Below are 20,584 nucleotides of genomic sequence, written 5' to 3'. Positions count from 1 at the left end.
TAAGCAGAATACATACAGTAAAATTAGTGTAAATATTTATCGATGAAACACTTAGAGACCTAATATTCTTCTCGTGATTTCATAAACAAATCATGCAGAGAATGAATTATTGATGAAAAAATTAAAGGCCATTATGACCTCATAGATACTGATTTTATGTGTAGTAAACAAATAATGGAGACTACAATTACACTGCAAGGTTATTCGTTTTGGTCCATATTTGTAGGTAAGCTGGATTCTCTAAACACCATAAAGATGAATGGACTCGATTGTGACAGGCAAGGAGTGCGGTGTCCTAGTGAATGACTATAAATTCAATGTTTGAAGCCAGAGACATTATTCAGTGCATTGATGCCAATAAAGTGAAAAAGACTGTTGACTGGGTCCCAGGTACCTAGTCTTAAATAATATCTTATAAATCAAAATTTATCTAGCATTTTCTTTTCATTTTTACCTCACCTAAAAGACCAAGTGAGCTATTCTGATCACCCGTTGTACGTCGTCTGTCTGTAAACTTTTCACATTTTCATTTTCCTCTCCAGAACCACTGGTCCAAATTTAATCCAACTAGGTACACATCATCCATGGGAAAGGGGAATTCAAGTTTGTTAAAAAGAAGGGCCATACCCCCTTCAAACGGGAGATAATTACAAAAATGCAAAACTAGGGTGGGTTTATTTAAAAATCTTCACAAGAACCACTGGGCCAGAAAATTTGACATTTACATGAAAGCTTACTGATATAGTGGAAATTCAAATTTATTCGAATCATCGTCCTAGGGGGTAATCGAACGTTTTATATGCAAGTATATAGGGAACATCTTTACAAATATTCTCAAGAACCACTGGGCCAGAGAAGATGACAATTACATGATACGGTTATGAGATTGATCACTGTTCCTTATCCACACCTTTCATAGCGCAGATTGAAATTTTTCAAATCAGGGCCCCGAGGGTAGGATGGGGCCACAATAGGGGACCAAAGTTATACATATGAATGTAAAGGGAAATCTTTAGAAATCCTTTCAAATTTTGTACATAGATTTATTTTATGGCAAGATCTTTTGAACTTGGAGTTTGACCTACCTTTTAAGACAATCCCTGATCTATCCAATATCTCGTGAATTATTGAAGGTAGGGCTTTCTAATTTGTATATAGGTTCTTTATGGCAAGACATTATTTTATGAAGCTTAACCTTGTGACCTTCACCAGGAACGTTGACCTAATTTTAATAGAAATATTACCGATTTAATATCTACTATTTAAGACGCAGCGTTCATAGTTTGTATATAGATTTCTAATGGTAATGTGTTCATATCATACCATGGTCAATGACCTTGTGACCTTGGTTTTATTCAGAACAGCAAAAATCATATAATGCAAGCAGTCTATAAACAGCCCCAATACTACAGGAGGATAGGTCGCCTCCTTGTAGTTGAAGAAGAAAAAACATTTATAAGCACATTGACAATACAGAAAACAGTTTCACATTTAATCTAATTTTTAATTTCTTATAAATGTCTTAGTAATATAAAAGATTATTTTTTTTACGTACATTTCAACCTCCTTATCTATTTCTGGTCTCTGTTCAAATGCAAGGTGAAGGCAACGAACAGCGACCAATCCCAAAACTCCCATAAGCAATACAAAATAGACAACCGCGCCAACACGGACCCCTCGACATACCAGAGGTGGGGTCAGGCGCCCCGGAGGAGTAAGCATCCCCCGCTGACCGGTCACACCAGCCGTGAAACCTATATCCTGATCAGGTAAACGGAGTTATCCGCAGTCAACATCAACGTGCCAAGAACGGCCTAACAATCGGTATGAAACACGTCAGACAGCATTTGATCCAAATGACAGGTTGTATTGACGAACGAGATCGTTATAACGACCATATAATTTGCGAAATGCTGACTTCAATCGAGATTGTTGAAACCCCTGTAACATCAACTTGTTTGTCAGTAGCTTACCTCGATTTAAAAACTGACTATACGCAGAACAAGCTCTTGCATATCAAATCAGTTGAGATATATAAACACCATATGCAGGTGATAATGGAATATTGCTACATAAATATGGGAAGTTGACGATGGAGAAGCTGAAATCATGCCGTTTGTCATACAGTTGAGTTGTCAGTTTGCCGTTAATGTCTACTATCAATAAAATATATAAATATGAAGCAGAAGTGGACGACTCTGTGGTGTCCTTTATTTCGAGCTCACAGGGATATATCAAATGGACATATGAATGAAAGTTATTATTGTTAATTGACAAAACGTCGTCGATATATCGAAATGTCGAATTGAAGGCCACAGCGAGAGATTTTTTCTTCTCATGTAGAAGTTTTTGAATAAATTCTGCTTCATATGAATATACAAACAGGTCAGCTAGCAAAAGAGCACAATTCGTGCCCATGGGAATTCCAGCAGACTGTTGGAAGACCTGATCACCAAAGACCACGAAGATATTGTCAATGAGGAACTCTAGCATATTTTTTATTTCAGCTTCAGAGTACTTGTGCGTGGAATCAGAGTGGTGTTTAACAAAGTAAGTTTTTGAATGACTGATTACTAGATATGAATAATTCCGTTTTCCATTTTTGTTGAAGAAGAAACTGTCTATGATATCAAAAAGTCTAGTCTTTAATTTATCGTGAGAAATGGTCGTGTATAGTGTTGAAAAGTCATAGGTTTTAATGTTATTGATTTCGGAAAAATTCTGCTATTTCAAGTTCACTAAAACTTCTTTAGGATTTTTTAGAATTCACATTTGATTAACACCACTTCTGGCATATGTAGTCACACAGTAAGTTTGAAGTTTCTCCTTCACAACTGTTAATATTTTCGTGAGGAGCAAAGATAGGGGCTTGGTAGAGCACTTACTAGATCCAGCAATGTATCTTTGTTTGTAAGGGGTTTTATGTAGTTTAGGAATCCAGTATAGGCACGGTAACTCATATTCATTCGACCCATTGACTGGGATATTAAATGTGTCTAAAAGGGAAGCATGGTTTTGAAGAATTTCATCTTTTGAAAGGGCAGTTGGAGTATAAGTACGATTTTAATCTTAATTTCATTTTTATTTTGAAAACATATATACATATAACAAAAGACTGAGAAACTGTGTGTTTCGGTTTTTGACCAAACAAAATAACCAATAAGAATGTGTTTCCACTGAATGTTTAAATGGCACACATTACGCGCAACTTCCCATATTTGTTTAACATTTTTACAATCAAATATCAAGTGTTTTATATCTTTCGTCACATTACATTTATTGGATAAAAGGGATACGTTTTTATTCAAGATACTCATGGATTTATTGTTCAAGTTGTTTATCTCTGCATTTTATTATTTTATGTTTAAATTGATTTTCTGTGTTCTTTGAAGTAAACATTGAAAAGTTTTGTCAAAGTTTTCTCAGTTTAATGAATGTTTTAGAAATGAAAGCTTACATAACAACGAAGTTCATCTAAATATACTTTTTCATTGTTGCCCGATAAGAATTTGTTGTTATTCGTTATATAAACTTGTTTTTATTAGTGTCTTGCATCTTTTCTAATTGTTTGAAAGTTCGTTTAAGCAAAGTATACTCGCAAATCCGGTTATACTTGTTTTGTATTACATTAGAGAAATATTCTATGTTATGAAATTTTCCATCTTGGTCATATAGATTTTTTTAAAGTATAGAATTCCATCTTTTGGCCAATGAGTGTAAAATTCGGAGAATGTATAACGCATTTAGTGGAGTAGTTAAACCACATCATCATAGATTGTCAGTAGGAATCAAAAGTGACCTTAGGATGTGGCTCGTATTCTTGGATCACTTCAATGGGGTAGCATATTTTCCAAATACAGTGTGGGAAGATTCTAATGTGCTGCAATTATCTACAGATAGTGCGGGGTTATGTCAGCTAGGTTGTGGGGGCTATTTTAGGGGTGACTGGTTTTTTCTACAATGGCAACAACATTGGATTGGACGACATTAGAGACATGACATTCCTAGAGATTGTACCCGTAGTGTTAGCAATAGAGTTATGGGGAAATCGGTTGCAACACAAGAAGGTTCAGTTTCATGTTGATAATCTCTCTCTGGTCAGTGTAATCAATTGCCAATCACCTAAATTCAAAAGAGTAATGGAGTTAGTCAGGCATTTTGTGTTTAGACTCATGTTGTTTGGTGTTATATTTAAGGCTCAGCACATATCTAGTATGGATATTAAGATTGCAGATTCTATATCTCGTAAAAAGTGGTACCGTTTCAAGAAGCTGGTACCAGAGGCAAGCAGCATGCCAGAGCCTATCCCAGTAGAGTTAGTCAACATGATTTACAAATTCAGGTGAAAAAGTTGCTAGATGCATCAATCTCTAAGAATACCAAGGCATCATATGAAACAGGGCTAAAATCATTCTATATTTTTCGTAAGGAATTTGGTTATGATCAATTGTGACTCCCTTCACTCCATGCTACTGTGCAGTTTATTGCTTATTTGTCTTGTAAAACTTGTTCATATGCCACTGCCAGAACTTACCTGTCAGCCATTAGTTTTCAATGTAAAATTCAAAATTTGGCAGATCTAACACAACATTTCTTAGTGGGTAAACTGCTGGAAGGTATGAAGAGGATGAGCAGGTCAACTGATGCTCGGTTGCCCATCACATTACAGCTCCTTATAAAAATTGTTCAAGTGTTACCATCCATTTGCATTGACAGTTACAAAGCTAAGTTGTTTAAAGCAGCATATTCGCTAGCCTTTTTTCCTTTCCTTAGAGTTAGCGAGCTGTCTTTGTCGGTTGGGAATGATGTCCAATCTATTTTACAAGTGACATATGTCACTTTCGAAACTAATTATTCCAAAATGTTTGTGCACATTAGAAAATCTAAATCTGACCAACATGGGAGGGGTGTTTCTCTGGCCATAGATAGTGGTGGGGGTATATTGTGCCCAGTTGCAAGCGTGATTGATTACTTGAGGATTAGACCTCATATAGTAGGACCACTTTTCATTCATTTAGGAAAAATCCACTTACTAGACATCAGTTCTCCTCAGTACTAAACCGAGATTTGGGGGTTCTGGGAGAGAAAGGGCATTTTAGGGCCCATTCGTTTAGGATAGGAGCAGCCACAGCTGCATTCGAGGCTGACTGTTCACAAGAAGACATAATGCAAGCAGGGCGGTGAAGAGGGTATACCAAAAATACATTAGATGTCCAATTAGACACATGCTGGGGTTTAGCAAATAAATTCCACTCGTATATGATATAGTCTTTACTAATTCTCTCTTAGAATTGTAGAATCTCCTGAAGTTAAAGTGTGGTGTGTAGGTTCATCCATAATCAAATATGCTATGAGGGAGTCACTAGACAGACCAGGGGGGACAAGTCTAGGACTGTATAGATTAAACATGAATATCTGGTGGCAGGGATATTCAGGTTTGAAGTTACTTAAGTTAAATAAAAAACTAAATTGGCTTACACATTTGGAAGAAGCACCAAACATCATGGTCATTCATTGTTGGGGGAATGATATTGGGTATTTAGATCTTTACACGCTCCTGTCCAAAATCAGGTCACAATTACAGTTGACTAAGACTCATTTTCCACAGTCAACCCTTGCTTGGTCACAAATACTCCCACGTTTAGAATGGAGACATTCTGTGGATAGTAAAGCCATGGAGAGATGCCGGATTGAGGTAAATAGTATTGCAGCTTTCACTGTGTTAAAGTTAGATGGTTGTTACATCAAGTACCCAGACTTAATCCATAACATTTCTCAGTTTTTGATGCCTGATGGGTTCCATCTTAATGAGATGGGCAATTCTATCTTCCTAAATACTCTACAAGGGGGGCTTGAATTCTTCACTTTAAAACTAGGGCGGGTATATCCCGATGGTTTCTGTTAGAAAGGCAAATTGGTTTGTGGGGGTCGTTCAGTTGCTTGGGTGCTCCCCCATGTGTGGGATGACTCTGAACCATTGTGATTGGTTCACTGTCATGTGGCGTTTGCGCACACCAAAGCAACTGAGGCCTACAACCTGGGTATGGTTTTGTGAAATTGTGACACTTGAACTGTGAACTCTGAATGTGAAACAAGTACGTATGCTTAATGTGGATTGACTGAGGCATACAACCTGGGTCAGATGTTTTGAATTTGTGACATTTGTACTGTGAACTGTGAATGTGAAACATTACGTATGCTTGAGGTGGATTGACATTTATGTGCATATTCATACAGTTGAGCTTTGTAGATAACATACAATTTTACTTGGTATACTTAAATAAATTTCCATAAATAAGTAACCATCCGCGGTTTACCCGGGGTGGTCGTTTTTTATGCAGTCTATATCTATATGTGAACCTTTCATTATTTGAATGATGTATTTGAATTTGATAATGATGTGTGGGTTTGCCCATGTGTTTTTCTGTTGAATGGCATCCCACAAAAAAATTAAAAGCCACGGCCAATGTTCGTCAAAATAAATTTAAACAAAGCATTCTGCTTTATGTTGGTGTTTTTCTCTGTATAAATAAGATCATCTATTTTATGCATATAAAGTAGATGACTTTATTTTACGAGAAAACGTTCTATAATTTTGTTCGGGTTCGGCCTGCGGCTCAAGCACTATAAAAAAACCGGGAACTTTACGATCTGCCTCCTTTTCAACCACCCATCGGATACAGAGTAGGTGCATTACTTTGGGATGATCAATATGATTTTTAAAAAAATGCTTTTCTGTTATATCCCACCCTCCCAGCCCATTAAAGTTATTATGATCTATTTTCTGCTGGCGTATTGTTGCTTGTTACTTTTCAGTTTCATTATCCATGAGCCTTGAAAGGTGGAATTCCCTATTTCTGTCATGACTTTTTCACGTCTGGTATTTGCGCACACCAAAGCAACCGAGGCCTACAACCTGGGTATGATCTTCTGAAATTGTGACACTTGAACTGTGAACTCTGAATGTGAAACAAGTACGTATGTTTAATGTGGATTGACTGAGGCATACAACCTGGGTCTGATGTTTTGAATTTGTGACATTTGAACTGTGAACTGTGAATGTGAAACATTACGTATGCTTGAGGTGGATTGACATTTATATGCATATTCATGCAGTTAAGCTTTGTAGATAACATCCAATTTTACTTGATATGCTTAAATAAATTTCCATAAATAATATAGTAACCATCCGCGGTTTACCCGGGGTGGTCATTCTGCTTTATGTTGGTGTTTTTCTCTGTATAAATAATCTATGTTATGAAATTTTCCATCTTGGTCATATAGATTTTTTACGTATAGAATCCCATCTTTTGGCCAATGAGTGTAAAATAGTTAATGTTCTTTTATTTGGAAATTTTCATTTAACCAAATAGGTTGTGATAGAACCTTGTCTGCTGATGCATATATTTTTAAAACTTTACATTAATCTATCAATTTTTACTGAAACAAGATTCGAAAAAGGTTTTTTTTTTTGGTACAAATATTTTTGGATAAGCGCTTTATCCACATAGCTTTTAACGATTTGAATTTACATTCCACATCAACAATGCCGACTTCACCATCAACAATATTCCCAATTGTGGTATTTCGTTTAATTCTATCATGTTTTCCCCATAGAAAATTAAAAATCAATGTTTGAATAGGTTTCAAAGTTTCTTCAGTTGGGTAGTTCAGAATCGTGACACTATAATATAATTGTCTCAGTGGTAATGTATTTATGATTGTACATTTGCCAAAGAGAGTAGGTTTTCTGTTTTTCTTTCCTAATTTCTTAACCTTATCATTCCAGTTTTTCTCATAGCATTTTTCAATATCATGACCAATATATATTCCAAGCCATCGGTCATTTGTAATTCTAACATCACATAAAGTTTCTTATCTATTTTTAAGGGGTCCAAGTAAAATCCCCTCTGTTTTCTTCAAGTTTAATTGCATACCTAATGCTTGACTAAATAACTTTATTAAACCTATCGCGTTTTCCATAGACTAAATACATTTAATAATGACAATGACGCATCATCTGCATGGTGTAGAAGTTTTATCTCTGTGCCCATATTGTTTTTCGTGAAACCTTTTATATTTTCCTTGTCTGATTCCCTTTTCATTAAGCTTGTTTTAGAGATCCAACCATTATTTTGTATTCTAAAGACAGGATTTTCATATAGAATGGTTATCCATTTCAAAATCTGAGAACCAAAAAAAAAAAAAAATAATAAAAAAATGTTTTAAAGTTCCAATCTGTAGAATCAAAAGCTCTCTGAAAGTCTAAGAATAAAAGAATACCCTCTTCATTATTTGATTCACAATATTCCAATACATGTATTTCCAACAGAAGCCGTGCATTTGTGCCAATAAATCTACCTTTGATGTATGCCGTTTGATCTTGTGAGTTTATCAATGACTTGTTGTAACCCTTTTCCGATGATAAAGGCGAGTATCTTCTAATCGCAATTAGTCAACCTAATAGGTGTATAATTACATAGGTCAGTTTTTTTGTTGCCTTTTTGTGGATCAATGATATTATTGATAATCTCTGTGTGAAAGTTATTCCGTTGTTTCATACTCATCACATGTACATATTTTGTTCGGAATCTCGTCATGTAATCTATAATATGCATGATAGTTATTTAATTTTTTATGACAGATAATATATTGAATATATAAATCAAATGATATGTCAGGACAACCAACTGCATTTATGTTACATGTGTATTCTTTGATATTGTTGTTATGTGCTAAGAAAATATTGTCAAATTAAAAAAAAATTGGTATTGGGGCATTTCTGCTCGATGCGAATTCATTTTCATTTATGTTGTGATACTTTGGGGCTAGGTTGGGGCCACAATATGGGGCCAAACATTTCATGGGAATAAGAATTGATAAAAGAATCTTAAAATTCAGTCCAAGGTGACTCGGGTGAGCGATGTGGCCCATGGGCTCTTGTTTGAAATATGTAGTCTCATAACTGCAAAAGTGTGTGCAAACAAATTTTCATAACACGCTGACGCGCGTTATCCAATTTGTATGCGCAGAGAGTTGCAGTTATGAAGCTACATCTGTCAAAAATAACAATTCCTTGTTTATATATATAGACAAATTCTTGATATTTGATGAAAAACAAATGCATGAATTATTGCAAGAGTAAATGCTGCACACTAAATTTTATTGGTTTGACTTGAATTTTAAAACATTGTTAGTGTGAAATATCGTTCAAGTAGTTTCAGAAAATCAACCGAATTTTAATCGTGGTAATTACCGAATGAAAGCAGTTACGGGTATGACACTGCAGATGGAGCTACTATTCTTGAACGAATAATCCGACAAAACTGTCCAACCAGAAGTTGTATATTTCCTGCTCACTGACATCATTACGGAACCATACGTCGCTCCTACATCGGCCGTGTTGCATCTTTCATACGGAATTTCAGCACTGAGGGGAAATACGCCAATCATGTCTCCTGACTGAACCTTGATCTGGTTATCAAGTGACACCTCGTATGTACGAATTCTTCCTTCATATGTTTCAGAAATCTCATTCTGACCAATCAAAGTGTACCTATATGAATATTCAATGGAATAAACGTTACTTTCAACGGTGGATTTAATATTGATACACAGCAGAAATATTATATTAGAGATGTCCATTCGATCGAATTTAGCAACAAGTACTATGAAACGATAAGCTATTAGTACATACAGACTAGATGTCTTTAATTTACAAAAAAAAATTTGCTTTTGATCAGAGGCTGTACTCATTCCAGTCTGGCTCGGATGGCTTCGTTTATATTTCATACAAAGGGTCGGGTTTGCTGTACGCAATCTTTTCGGCCACAGATCTCAAAGGTGCAGACGCATAAAATATTTGTAACAGATATCGTGTAATTTTGCTCTGTAATTTTGATATCGTACTATCGTTTACTTATGCATGCCTTTCAAAAAGTTTTAAAGTGAACAACCTCATCTTTAAGTTATAGATGAACGTGGATGGTAGTAAATTGTGTACTAATATTTTTGCAGACGACATACAGGTAAATGTAAAACTACGGTTGATAATAATAGTACGTGAACCAATACCGGAGTTCGATCCGGACATGACGTCACGCTACTAGACCCCTACTTTAAACGTGACTGTTGGAAGCCTTGCACCATCAACTTGTTTGTCAGTAGCCTGCCTCGATTTAAAGACTGATCATACGTAGAACAAACTCTTGGGTATCGAATCAGTTAAGAGATATAAACACCACATGCTGGTGATAATACAATATTGCTACATAAATATGGGAAGTTGACGACGGAGAAGCTGAAATCATCCCGTTTTTCATAAAGTTGAGTTGTTAGTCTGCAGTTGATATCCATGTTCAATAGAATATCTATTAAAGTATGATGCAGAAGTGGACATCGGAATGTCGCCCAATAGAAAAAGAAGTCAGAATAGCAGTACAACTGCTGCATCCCCATTAAACAAGGACAAGGGGAAGCATCTGAAAGTTGGTTGACAGGCACAGCAACATTACCCTCATTGACCACGTTCGGCAAGGGGAAGTAATTAGTACTTGTGGGGTTGGCTTCAAAAGCAGAAAACGCCCAGAATCCAGTGACAGTTATTACTGCAACTTGTTTATGAATTGCCAGAAACCGTGAAAATAGCCACCATTGTTTGCATGACGCAATGTGACTGGCTGACAGTTCTCATGAATATTTCAAGCGAAAGGTCATGCGGACACGACCCCCTATGGGGTAATGTCAGATCCTATGGTAGCGATTGTGAGCGTATCCTAGGATCTGATTTTAATTAGATTGATTGGTGTATTTGACAACTCTTTTATATCATAGAAAATAGGTTGATGTTGGGTTTATGGAGTGCCAAATCAACATAAACTCAAATTTCTAAAGTGACAATATACATGTAATTACGATCAGATATAATTAATTTTCTATTTATTCCAAATATTGGCGCCAAGAATTGAGGACAACAACGTACTGTGCGTTATCTGTATTCGGGGGAAATAAGTCGCGGTGCATGGGGAAATATATCCCATTAATAATCAACGATAGATTTATATCAACCAATCTTGATAGTCTTAGGGTATTGATGAAGAAAAGAAGTAAATTTCAAAACGTATAAAAGTTATGGGGATGTAAAGCTATGGTAGCATGAGGGATGACTTCTGCATAATTGGATTGATCTATTGATTAAATCATTCTATGATTCCATTGTTTTACATCCCATGAAGCAAACAACCCTGACATTAAGTACACACGTTTTAACAGTAGAAGTTGGTCTCCAAACTTGTAAACTAGCGATTCCGTTTGTCTCGCTGTAAAATTGCCATTTGACGATCTTTCCAGATTTTTCTATTCTCATCATATCGTTCATGGCGGTGTAAGAATGCTTTTTAGGTAACGATTTCCGAAGTTTGAGTAAGGGTGCGGCATTATTGGGTTCCGCTATCGTACTGGATGCTGAAATAATAGAGAATAGTTCCGTTCATTGAGTATCAAGTTCGTTTCAAAATCTTTCTTGTTTAATAATCATGAAACTAGTAATTAAGGGAGCGGCCTGTGAAATTTCCCCATCAATATGTTTGTGGTGTTCCATCCCTGATGAAGTATTTGCTATTTTCAGGATAAATAATTGAATCATTATTCCATATTTTATTTATTATCAACTAAAATTTATATAAAAAATTTAACTGACATTCCGTATTTTCCCCCTTGTTCAGATTTGTAAAAAGATTGCACGGTGAACTATTCTTTAAACATACTAATTGACTATATATATATATATATATATATATATATATATATATATATATATTATACATGCATATATAAGCTCTAAAGCTTTACGGGGGAAATCTGTGTTTTCTTTTCATATTTTTTAAATATATATATATATATATATATATATATATATATATACATGTACATGTACCGCGAGCGCCACCTTCCCCATAAACCCCACAAAACAACCCCATTTCTTCATCTTTAATGGATGAAATAAATTTTCCCAATAGACATCAGTGTTAGATTAAATAACCCATGGGTTATCATTCTGAGATTATGTAAAAGTCTAATCGTATCTCGTTTAACTTTTCAAGTTTAAGTTCCTTCTCTTGAAAATCTACAAATACTGTTTGATTTTACAAATGATTATTGTTTGTTTCTTAAAGAAAATATTGGGAGGTGGGGGGGGGGGGGGCTGATTAGGAGTACATATAGAATAGCTTGATTCAACATACATGTATGTTCTCACAAAGCAATTGACATCTCACCGTTCAGTAAAGTTATTTCATACACATTGTATTTTAAAAATTAAACCACTAAGATAAGAATGACATCTAACCTTTACAGACTGGCAGGGAACCGGAAAATGTCCCATTTCTGAGGCAGGCTCTGTGGAGATTTCCGTCAACGTGAGAGAAACCAGCTTTACACTTGTATTCTAAGACGTTTCCGGTGGACAGGGCGGCAGCAGACCTGACAAGTTCGGTGTTGCTATCTGGGGTCACGCAGGGTACAGGACAATTATCTTCCATGACCAAAAAACAGAGGCATATTGTTATGATAAATCACTAATGCGAAGTATCGAAACATATAAATGTTGTAACGGACATCTCTAATTCGACATTCCTTTGAGTATCACCCCTGCTTTTATTCTGAGCCATGTGCAGGAATTAGTCTTGATTTTCCAGACATTTATGTATACTCCCTACATCTGGACACTTTCTATAGAAGATAAAATATTCCGTGAAATGGCACTGATCTTGTAAAAAACAAATAGGACGTTAATGAAAAAAAATGAGTTTGCAATATATCTTATACGATGCTCGATAAAGATTGGGAGTTTCTTGTATAAACGATACATTTTTAGGATTAATTGAAAATATTGTATTTTAAGGTAACTCCATCCTCGCATTATTATCTGATAAAAGTATAGAACGTGAATTGATTTCTATTAATTCAATTGCTAAAACTAATAAATTATCATTTAAAATATAAAGGCAATCGCACTTTATAAGATGCGAGATAAACATAAATAGAATCATAGATCAACCTCAGAAAATTGCAATTTTCCTTAAACAGCATAATCAAAATTTCACAAAAATATGATAGTATTCATTATGAAATTGTTTCTTTACAAAAATATACAAATGTTTTGAAAGATAAAGGAAATATGTCGCAAAATGGACTTGTTAAGAAAATAAACGAAAACAGAGTTACTGCCCTTGGTTTTGATATTTTTAATTTAAGACGTATCATTTATTATTCATATCTGACTATTCCAGAAAAATTTATCTTCCTATCATAGATAAATCTAAATAAATCATTAATTTTGCAAACTCTTATGACGTCACACAAAGGTGGAATTAGTTCATTCCACTTGCACAATAGTTACGCAAGGGAGAGTACAAGTAGATCTTTTCCAGAAGAAAAATATCATACACTGTAAATACTGAATCTGTTTTTCTTTTAGTAGAAATCTTTCGAGTTCGATTTAAAGCTGACATGAATTAATAAATACGTACACCTTTCTCATCTTATCCGCCATATTTCTCTCAGGTAGCCTAATTTACTCTACCCGTATATACCCCAAATGTGATTGTCACACCTGAGTGATTTTCCTAGGTGGACTCGACCAGTGCACATCTCCTATTGTAATATATAGGGAATGAGAAACAAATAAAATAAGATTTTTAAACATTATGCTTTGCTCAAAATTACAAAATATTGATTGTATACTAATGCAACATTGCATACTTGCAAGTATTTGCATTTTCTTATAAAATAAATGCGGATAAATCATTTGCCAATTACATACTGAAAGAATGGAATAGACAAAGAGCATAAAATATGTTATTTATATCAATTCTTGCAAAATAAAGGCGCATGCCATATGCATAATATGCAATGCACAAGGTATAATCGCCACCCCACCCCCCCCACCCCCAAAACCCGTATCAAATACGGGCGTCTATTCAACAGGTATCGGAGATGTGCACTTACCGAAAATATTAGATTCTCTTTATTCTGATAAATCCACGAAACAAAATGATACACTCCATTTGTATCTCGTTAGAACTTTACAACACGTTGTCATTCCATTATACGGACTGCGACACACTTCATCCGTGCCAAACAGGGTGTCTTCAATCGGGTGGAGATGTCAGAGTCGAAAATTTTTCCTGTATTGAATGCTTGTCTGGTCGAGGTTTTGCAGTTTAGAGAAATCGGGAATCTAATATCTGGTTGGATATATTGCGTGCACAATTCAAAATTTCTCGATGATCTTGGATATACAAATAAGGGAATAATGATCGAAAATATACATCTGTGTGAAAATGCGGGTATCACATTTGCAATCCATAATAAACAGCTGATTACACAAAGACACATATAAAAGGAAATTTATAAACGAAAATATAGTTTTGTTGTCTCGTTTGGAACCATATAATTATTTACGATCTCTGTATGTCCATATTCATTGACAGAGAGAGAGAGAGAGAGAGAGAGAGAGAGAGAGAGAGAGAGTGAGAGAGAGAGAGAGAGAGAGAGCGTCCTACTTCGATTTACAATCTATCATTTCACAGAAGGAAAGAAATTTGATTACTTATGTAAATGTAAGCTTACAAGCATTAAAAATTTCCAGCTATTTAAAAATTTGTGATTGACAATATATTGGAAACTTACAGGAGTTGATGATTATAATTGAATTCATTACAATTTAAAACAAAAATATTAGTTTGAACTGTGCATGTAGAGAATACTGACTTTGTATGTTAGAATAACGGGAAAAAAGTAAATTGTCAAAAAAGTGGGGAAAGCAAACCAGCCTTCCTGCCCACCGCAACCCCCTGTTTTCGTGCCTGAAACAACATATCAATACGTGTTGAAAGAAATGTGCATATCTACATTTCATTAAATTCCAAAGGAGCTCGAATTTATGTGTTCCCCTATTAATTTTTTGTATGCAAGATTCGTTCCCGAAATTAGAAACATGCTTTCAGTCAGAGGAGAAATGAATTCATTTTGAAGTACATCTAGTTTGAATGCAAATGTTCCTTCTTTTAATTTCATCAGACTCATTAGAAACCCCTCACCCAAACTATGCAGCTTTGTTTTTATTGATATCTAAATCGGTCTAAATGAATCCGGATATAGATTATATAATGTTTTTTCGTGATCATATAGATATTGATACTGATAATGAAAAAAGAAAATGTTTATACTCTTGCCTTTTGCATATCCTACTAATGCATTACAGTATATTGACATTGTATCATATCAAATAAAACATCAACACGAATTTTACTGATTTATGAATACTAACATCTTATCGAATACATTTGAATTTGAAATTTCTATGTTCAGCGGTATGGCCATTGCGCCAGATCTACGAAATGAAAATATTTATGAATAAATTACACTCAAGCCTGAAAGTAATCATTATGGCATGTTACAAAAACGTTAAAACACACAAATGCTATAGTCCTGCAATGCATGCATTCGATTTTTCTGAATACATGTATTTATGTATTCATCAATGAAGTTCCTTGAAAATATCTTGGTCTTTATGCATTTTGTTTTGTGATTTTGGTTTACCATTCCTTACACTGTGTAAATGAAGGAAAACTTGGTAAAGGGTGCAATTCTACACCATACCATTAGTATACATCCATGTGTTGCAAAGCAAAATGTACATGTAATAACCATATAAGACCTATTGAGCGCCAAATCAGCATAAAATGAAGTAATTGAAAATAATATTATTTGAAAATGTTTAATTTTTATTTATTGCGCGTTTTAAATGAATCAAATAAATCAGTATTATCAATTAATGAGAGCAATATTGAGTTACTAGTACTGTTCTCTTTTTATTGAATTAACGATATCATTTGTCTTAATAAGAGCACGGTTATTACAAGATCATCGGTTCTCTCTCTCTCTCTCACTCTCTCTCTCTCTCTCTCTCTCTCTCTCTCTCTCTCTCTCTCTCTCTCCCATCCCATACACTCGTACAGTGTTGTATATGCAAATTTATGTACCTAAATGATTTCCTGATTTATAAATCTGCAATACCCTGACCAGTAAATCATATGGTATAAGGATTCATGCACAATACGGGGTAAATATTCTACTCTGATACTTCCCCTGATTGAAGATAGCTGATCGGCACGGGCTAAGTGTGTCGCGGTCTGTACAATGGACAATGTTGTTTACTGTTGGAATGCAAATGGAGTTCATCTTTTTGTTTCATGGATTATGCAAATAAAGGGAGTTTTACTACTACTTAGAGTATTTTCGACAAATTTGCACGTACATCTGCGGTCCTTTACAGATATTACGAGTAGGCCCAGGTAAATAGTCGTCCGCATTCGATGCGTTTTCATGGCGAGCATGCAAGCCATTTTTATAAGTACAGTAGTATTTATGTCTTTGCCTTTTACTTGAAGTAATTGTCAATGGTATAGATTGTATACCCTTTCCTTATTCCATTTTATCAATAGATAATAGATGAAATATTTCTCCGCATTTTTGTATAGTGTTGACATATTTACTGCAAATGTACGCACGTTCACGTAAAGAAAAGACGCTCTATATCAAATATATATATTTAGAATGATTTACTACTGTACGATATGTTTATTATGATTTTCAGCACTGCGTGGTGTTCCAAAACGTGATTTCATTTCTTCTTGATGTCCTATAAATTAGTATCGGAGATGTACGTGTTACCTGTCGAAGCTACCCGCACAGGTAAATCGAAGACACTGATGTGAAGTGAAGCGTAGCAAAGCTCGTCCCTTTATATACCATGCGAACCCTGATACATATAACAATAGAAATTCCAACTAATATGGCAGATTAGCAGAGAAATATGGCGGACCTATAGAATTATACTATATTAATTCATGTCAGCTTTAATGTAGTTTATATGGGCACAGGAACTAGAACACAAGATTCTTTCAAAATTTCGATAAACCTCGCCTTGTGTTCAGAAAAGATACTTTACAAAGTTTGTGGGGAGTATACAAAAAACAAACATCTGGGTGATCGGAACCACGACACCAGCTGTAGGTGAAGTGCCACAGACCTATGCATGACGCTCAAGGCTGTAGCAGCGAGGGATTCCGTTTTATCGTGCCTAAGCCTACTGTGACACGGGACCTCCACTTTAAAGAAATATATCTAAAAGACCGTGACTTTCAATTTTGATGTCGGGCATTTGCGAAGGAAAAATCCTTATCAATGCTAAATATCTTAAGTTTGGCGAAATCGAAGCGTTTGTGACGCGAGCACCGTAACCAGTTACTGCTACAGATATATGAGGAGGTAAAAAAAAAATCACTAGTTTCATTGATTTTGTTTGCTTATCCATTTTACGTTGTTTTTTTTCGATAATTCATCGATAACCCGTATGAAGAGGTTACCAGTTACAGATAAAGTTACATATCTAAACCTATTCATGGCACGCAGAGCCAAGTCTCAACCGAAAGACCCGCGACTCTTACTTCTAAATGTTGAGCGTTTGGTTAAGGAGCGGTTCCTACCTATTTTGAGGTCTTTTGACACGGTTTTGGTACAAGCATGGCTCGAATCTACAACCACCGCGAAACAAACGCTCTCACCACTGAGCCACTGATAGATATGTCGCATTATACGTCACATGATAAGCAGCAATGTCTTTGTGATGTGATTAAAAATACTAGTGCATAAGTACTGTACTGTATGACCGACGTTATCGTTTTGAAAATGTCGATTTGAATTTACAGCTTAAAACGGTTTTGAGAAATGTCTCGTTACAAGCATTTCTGGAAAATCATCAGTCTTGTCACAATTGAGAATGATGCCATCATGTGAGGAAATATGCTGAACTATGGAAAACATTTAAAAAGTCAAGACAATTCATTTAAGATGTTCAACCCAAAAAGAGGGAGTGTCATCTCCCGTCCAGACCTGCCACTACTGTGAATTAAACCCTTAGGCTAGTCAACATGCATCAAGATATCTTCATAAAACCATAGGAATAATAGTCATCATAAACTATTGCTACAATATATATACCTTGTATATTATCGCAGTAACCACAGGTTTTGGGACACGTGTGCCAAACAAAATCTTCATTTTCACAAGCACGGGGATCCAAATTTAAGTAGATTTCACATTTAGGTGTAGCATCTTCGCATATCTGTCGGGCTATATAATGCAAAAGAGATGTATAATTTTTAAAAGGTACGCAGCGTTTGTCTCATCTGAGTAATATAATATGAAAGCCAAAAGTATATATACATGTATATATATATATATATATATATATATATATATATATATATATATATATATATATTAAAAGGCACTAAGTTCTAAAAACACCCGATACCTAAAAGTGTCGGATCCACAAGATGGATACAAGGTCAAATACAAAAAATTATACCAGGCACTAAAATGACCAACGACACGAACAACCAGATAGTCAAATTTTCGGGACGTCCCTTCTTCATAACAAACGAAAAGAATTACATAATGTGACCAATATTAACAGAGAATAACAAAAGCTACATATAAATACATCTAGCATTACAACTACATTAATCTACAAACGTATTTGTATCACGGCTGTGGTGTTTTTCCTTTTATAAAAAGTGTACAATAATTGGAGATACAAAATCATTTTAGTGCCTGGTATAATTTTTTGTATTTGCATATTTTTTAAAACTCTGCTGTGTAAATAAATTATTGAACACCACCTGACAATTTCAACACATGGTGAAGTCCAAACTAGAATTCACGAGATCTAGGCTCGCGACCGCATCGATATCCATTTTATCATCTCCCAGTTTAATTTCATGAAATGTGTGATTATCACATGCTTGTGAGAAAATCCTCATGATCATCATTGAATAAAAACTGTTCACCCAAATAGTGTAAATCGCCAATGTTCATAGTTGAGGTGCTCTGATCAGACACATACTGCACATCCGCTCTCACCCTCTATCCGGCGAGAAGTGCGCGATGAACATGCATGGCGGGAAGAGGAAAATATCCAAGCGATCACCTGACAAAAACTTTACTTTTCATTGGGGTGATTAAAAAGATTGTGCAATAACCAATGGTCACACGAGAGATATTAAATTTCTAATTGGTCATGATACAAGTAAGTTATTGAATATTTATTTCGGTATATCTTGATTTATTTGGACGAAGGGCGGAGACTCGTGCTTCACACTCGTCACCGCCCTTCATTCAAATAAATCAAGATACACCGAAATAAACATACAATAACTATTACTTACAACGCATACTACATGGTTTTGTTTTGTTGTTTTTTGTTTGTTTGTTGTTTTTTTTTGTTTTTTGTTTTGTTTTTAGGCTTGCCAATCAATGTTAAAAGCGGATCGAATTAGGACATGCCTAATTCGTCCAAAAAGCTGATCCAAAATCCAAAAATGATTTTGAATCAGCTCTTTGGACGAATTAGGCACGTCCTAATTCTCTCCGCTTTTAACATTGATTGACAAGCCTAAAAACCAAAACAACAAAACAAAAACAAAAAAACACAACAAAAAACCATGTAGTCTGCGTGGTAAATACGTCTAGATAACACACATTGTACAGACTTCCTTCTTCAACAGGTATTGTTGATATATGATTCGAAATAACTACTAATTGTTGAACATTGTGATATCTACAGTTTTGTTAAATATAATTAACAAGTTTATTAACCATGCACAAACCTTTTGGTGAGTATGAGCAAACATAAGCAATATAAAATGCAGATCCACAATTAATTCCTTGCCATTTCCCCGTTCTGGCAGACACAAGTGCACAACCTTTGAATGAACCTGAAACGATAATAAATTCTAGAAAGACTCTGCCTATGATGAATAATATACTAAAACATTATACCTGATGAAATAAATAGATAGATTGATTGATTGTTTTGATGTTTTCCGCCACACTCAACAATTTTTCAGTTATATGGTGGCGCCCAGTTTTTATTGGTGGAAGAGAGAACCCAGATACAATGTCCCTGGGAAGAGACCACCGACCTTCCGAAAGTAAACTGCGAAATAAATAGAAATTAGAAAAACAAATTTACCACGCTCGTAATTAGTCCACTGCAACTTCTCTCCATCTGGCCAAAAACCGTTTTCAAGACCAATCCAAAATTCCACCCCATTCTGTCTAAAAATCAATCGGAAAAATCTTCATGTAAACGATCTTGTCATATTCTAATTATTTGTAAATCTCATCCGTCACTGTTGTAAACGAAAACCTACACCAAAGTTGTCAAGAAATTGTTTCCTTCCGTGTCTTTACTGGACGCTAGCGTTGCATTGTTCTCACCCAAACAGCGTGCTACTGCAGTGGTACGGTCCACCTCCTCCTCAAAAACTTTATAACACTGACCTTGGTAAGGCGTCCATCCAGTTTTACAACCTGTAGTCGTAGAATGATGGAAATGAGACAATATTTTTTCATGGTATGAATGCCCCAAGGACCCTAAGTCTACCTTCAGTCACGACAAGCTACCGATGTTTTCAAAACAAACACAAATACTGTACACCACCAGTACAAAACT

General features: G+C 35.2%; 1 protein-coding gene and 1 pseudogene across 3 annotated transcripts in view; one reads left to right on the top strand and one right to left on the bottom strand.

Annotated features, from left to right (window-relative positions):
- The first annotated feature begins 302 nt into the window (after window positions 1-302).
- On the top strand, window positions 303-5,905 carry LOC125651121 (uncharacterized; annotated as a pseudogene).
- Window positions 5,906-9,130: 3,225 nt separating this feature from the next.
- The window catches only part of LOC125652111 (uncharacterized), an 80,017-nt gene continuing 68,563 nt past the window's right edge, over window positions 9,131-20,584 (bottom strand). For 2 of the 3 annotated variants that reach the window (XM_048881079.2, XM_048881080.2), the window contains 7 exons: window positions 20,283-20,442; window positions 20,102-20,187; window positions 19,737-19,844; window positions 18,067-18,198; window positions 12,347-12,532; window positions 11,262-11,463; window positions 9,131-9,556 (listed from right to left, as the gene is read on the bottom strand). In XM_048881079.2, the coding sequence (XP_048737036.1) occupies window positions 9,253-9,556; window positions 11,262-11,463; window positions 12,347-12,532; window positions 18,067-18,198; window positions 19,737-19,844; window positions 20,102-20,187; window positions 20,283-20,442 (1,178 nt within the window). In that variant the 3' untranslated portion in view covers window positions 9,131-9,252. Of the gene's footprint in view, window positions 9,557-11,261; window positions 11,464-12,346; window positions 12,533-18,066; window positions 18,199-19,736; window positions 19,845-20,101; window positions 20,188-20,282; window positions 20,443-20,584 lie in introns of those variants that run through there. The other variant, XM_056164852.1, reaches the window with a different exon arrangement.

The sequence above is a fragment of the Ostrea edulis genome, chromosome 5 (genome assembly GCF_947568905.1).
Source record: "Ostrea edulis chromosome 5, xbOstEdul1.1, whole genome shotgun sequence".
Lineage (NCBI taxonomy): Eukaryota > Metazoa > Mollusca > Bivalvia > Ostreida > Ostreidae > Ostrea > Ostrea edulis.
This window is presented reverse-complemented; position numbering and strand designations above follow the sequence as displayed.